The following is a 3,887-nucleotide window of genomic DNA, read 5'->3' as shown; positions in this document are numbered from 1 at the left end:
TGTGTGTGTGTGTGTGTGTGTGTATATAAAAAAAAGGTAAGGGGTTGTAATGCACAGTCACAAGGCATGAGATGACAAGATTGGCAAACTGTTAATGCTGATACTTCAAAGTCTCTACAAGCATCCTCCTGATTGGTGAGGAGGGGAGGGGGAAAGAACTAACCCACGCACGCTATTGGGCCTTACATGCTTCTGGATTAACATGCAGCCGATGCAAAAACAAACCACAGGTAGGAGAGTATTATACAGCATATCTGCTCATGAAGCACTGGTCACCATGGGTTCTACTGGACAGGAGACTGGAAATGTGTTTGGTAAATGAAAAGGTGTTTGCAATACAAAAGGAGAAAATAACGAGTCCTTGTGTGTGTGTGATGTAAAGTAACTACGACTTCTGCTCAGCTCCTGCAGCAGACTGGGCCGTGCTCTCCGGTTTAAGGATCTGGTAGGTGATGAGGTACTCCGGGTAGGCCTGAAAGAAAAATACAGCAAGACATTAGCCGATATGATTGTTTATCCTCCGTTACAGGATAAACCATATTCAGGGAAAGAAACTGGGGGTGTCTGGGTTTACCTGCTCTCCTCTGTAGATGACATACTCAGCGTAGGCAAGGCCATTAACGCTGGGCCGCCCAATTACTGAGTGGTGTCCCGGGGGGGCGTGGGCCATCTTCATGGCACTGAACTGTAGGAAAGACTTGCCCAGGGTCACTCGGCAGAACAGCATCTGCCTGAGAGTGCAGATGAGAGGAGACAGGTCAGACACACACAATTGAATAGTGCACATAAAACCTTTACTTGAATAAAGAACACATGGGTATTAAGTAGTTTAACAGCCAAAACATCTTTTCTATTCTTTTTTTTAAAGATTATTTTGTGGGCATTGTGGCCTTTAAAAATGTCCTTTGACATGGTGCTTTTATATAGTGGTCCCCTAACACTGCATCTAATTCTGGTACTTATGTTTTATTGCCCTCTCAAGACGAATATTATGCAAACATTATCTTTAAGCTCTAGTGGCTGTAGAATTAATTATGCTATTGGGGGGGCGCAAGGTGGAGGGTGGCATACTGCCATACAGTGCTTGGTTTCTCTTTCTTTCTCATGGGAGGGCAAAGCAGAGAAAGGGGAAGTAGACTTTTCCCGTATGACAGCATAAGGAGCAAGATTCCAGATCGGCCCATCTGAGCTTTCATTTTCTCAAAAGCTGAGCAGAATACCCAGGGCTCGGTTTACACCTATCGCCATTTTTAGCTACTGGGGGACCATGGGCAGGGTGGGGAAACTCATTAATGTAATTTGGGCCGGGCCAAGGCCGCTGCGGTAAGGACTGAGCAACATGGGGTGCCCCACAATCAAAACATCTTTAAGTGTTGTGGTTTGAAACTGCAGTTAAACTTTGATAGTTAAGGTTCAAGTCAGAGTTACCTGTGGCACAGGTAGCACGACCGGTCTTTGTGTGTCGGGCAGCCTGTGCCTCCACCGATGCCGTAGACGTACTGATTGCTCTTTGAGGAGTTCTCTGCAAAGTAGATACCCGCTCCAAACATCCCTCCTATGTATGCGTGGCGCTCATCAAAGCCTTTGTGGATAATAGCGTTGATGAATGGGGAACCTGAAGGAAGATGTGGAGACAGTGATACAATGGTATTCTATACAGCAACTAAGACTAAGATATGATATGATGCTTTACATTATTACATGTTGGACAAATAAAAACCTGAAGCTAGTAGTAGTCTTTGAAAAACAAAACTCAAAAAAGGAGACACAAACACAATGCCCGACGCCGACACAAAAAGCAAGCGGATAGCGTGACAGGGGGTGTGGTTACCGTGAAACAACATCCGCTCATTGTGATGGTTATGGTTTTCATCTGCGATCTCCTTCTGCCGGTGGGTGTAACGCTCCCTCAGCTTCTTATTTACCACCTTCTGAATCTGGAGTATGACACATATCAAACAGGATGTTGGGAGTCATATTGGCTTTAAACCAATAATTAAATGTTGGCTCACATCCCTCAGGTTAGATCACTTATCAGTTTTCATTAATACTAATCTACAAAAGAAATAGTCCCTATAGAAGCTGTCTACTGTTCAGCAAAAAACAAGCAGTGCAGAGAGATTCCTGGTTCAGACCTTGATGATGTTGTATCTGCTAAACACACCGCCAGCGTTGCCTCCGTCTCTGTGCTCTCTGATGGTGCTCTGCAACTGCGGGACACAACAAAAACACCGGGATTGTATAACCAGGCAAACTATTACTTGCCATCAGTAAATGCTCTGCCAAGTTTTGCTGTTGCTTCTCAGTTTATTAATCAAGCATTTGTACCAGGCATGTGTGGTATGCTTGAATTCACAATGATATGATTTTGCTATGATGCCTTTAGCAGTTAAAAGACACCATAAACAGAGACAGTGAACTGGACTCACCTCCTCCTCCACAGACTGGTACTCCTTGTCATCCGGGGCGAGGTCTATCAGGATGGTGCCCTGGCTGGCACAATGAAATGCCAGGTAGGGGTTGCCGCCTGAAAAACAACAATACAGTTAGTCACTGGCTATCCCGTGTTAGGGCATCACAAGCATGCAGTATTTTCCTGTGGAGTGCCTCCTATTTTTCATCACTTTCTTTTAGGGTTTCAAAATGTCAGACTTTGGTAAGAGAACAAACTGTAGCGGACATCCCCGAATGATACTAGTCCAATTTAACAGAAAAACAAAAAGATGCCTCCTTACCTTGCTGGCCACCAAGCAGCCTCTCAACACCCTTGATAAGTTTGTGTCGGTGGCCGTAGGCATTAATTCCAATCTCCTTCAGCTCCTCGTGACCCATGTCAGCCAGCACATCCAGAGTGATCTAGGAAAATGAAATATAACAGAATACGTTTATACTAACCAAAAAAAACAACAACCCAGTCTTATGCTGTTGTTCTGTTTGCTCCAATTACTTCCGCTTTAACAAATAACCAGACAGAGAGACTAGAGATGTATAGATCTATTCTATGACATTAACACACAAATCAACACTATGTACAAGTTCATGTCATTGCTGCCAAGATTGTTTTTCCTGCAAGCTAGAATTGTTATAATGACTGCTGGACTGTTTTTCTAATCCCACCCCATTCAAATGTCAGGATGTTATACACTCTTTGGATTGATTGACAGACATCAGATGCTAATGTGAAATGTGAAACGGTTGACCTTGTGCAATATATGAGCATTTTAGCTTTAATGAAGTATTTTTAAGATAACTGACCTGCTCCCTCTCAAAGATGTCCCTCAGGTGCTCCAGGCCCAGGCTCTTCATGAATTGACTTATATTCATGTCCAGCATGGCCACTATGGAAAACAGGGCGTTAAGAGTTGAATGAAAAACAATTCACAAATGTCAAATGGGGTTCATGCACATTTTCCCCATAAAAAACCCCCACAAACTTTCTATGTCCAGATTTTTTTGCTTCATCTGATAAACTTACTCTCCCCTTCCTTGCGGTCGGTGCCTGTGGCTCCATCTGCCACTCCGGAGGAACCAGAGGCGGCGCCGGCGGCCAGCTCAGTAAGCGGCCCGGCCAGGTTGTCTATGCTGCTGGCAGCAGACAGGCAGGACGGTGTGGAGGCAGGGGAAATGACTGAGGCGCTGACCACTGTGGCCTGGGGCTTAAAGCAGCTGGGCAGGGCGTCTGGTGGCATGGCATCCATCAGCAGGGCCCGGATATCATCAGCCTGCAATGGAGGCAAGAAAAACGAGTTGAAAGGAGCCCGATTTAAGTTTATTTACTGTACATTCTCTTTCATATCTCATTCCAGTGAAGTGTTCGGTTTGGGACCCTCAGTGAACAAAAACAAGAGGCAGTATAACACTCATGCAACTAGAGAATTACTAAGTGG

At 44.8% G+C, this 3,887-nt stretch overlaps 1 protein-coding gene across 4 annotated transcripts in view; it reads right to left on the bottom strand.

Annotated features, from left to right (window-relative positions):
• The window catches only part of LOC116689103 (poly [ADP-ribose] polymerase tankyrase-1), a 23,541-nt gene that overhangs the window by 783 nt on the left and 18,871 nt on the right, over positions 1–3,887 (bottom strand). For 2 of the 4 annotated variants that reach the window (XM_032515444.1, XM_032515447.1), the window contains 9 exons: positions 3,476–3,722; positions 3,256–3,338; positions 2,736–2,856; positions 2,430–2,527; positions 2,136–2,210; positions 1,832–1,937; positions 1,429–1,615; positions 575–731; positions 223–472 (listed from right to left, as the gene is read on the bottom strand). In XM_032515444.1, coding sequence (XP_032371335.1) covers positions 386–472; positions 575–731; positions 1,429–1,615; positions 1,832–1,937; positions 2,136–2,210; positions 2,430–2,527; positions 2,736–2,856; positions 3,256–3,338; positions 3,476–3,722 — 1,161 coding nt within the window. In that variant the 3' untranslated portion in view covers positions 223–385. Of the gene's footprint in view, positions 24–222; positions 473–574; positions 732–1,428; positions 1,616–1,831; positions 1,938–2,135; positions 2,211–2,429; positions 2,528–2,735; positions 2,857–3,255; positions 3,339–3,475; positions 3,723–3,887 lie in introns of those variants that run through there. The other 2 variants (XM_032515445.1, XM_032515446.1) reach the window with 2 other exon arrangements.

The sequence above is a fragment of the Etheostoma spectabile genome, chromosome 5 (genome assembly GCF_008692095.1).
Source record: "Etheostoma spectabile isolate EspeVRDwgs_2016 chromosome 5, UIUC_Espe_1.0, whole genome shotgun sequence".
Classification (NCBI taxonomy): Eukaryota; Metazoa; Chordata; class Actinopteri; order Perciformes; family Percidae; genus Etheostoma; species Etheostoma spectabile.
The sequence above is the reverse complement of the archived record's forward strand: the minus strand, read 5'-3'. Positions and strand labels throughout refer to the sequence as shown.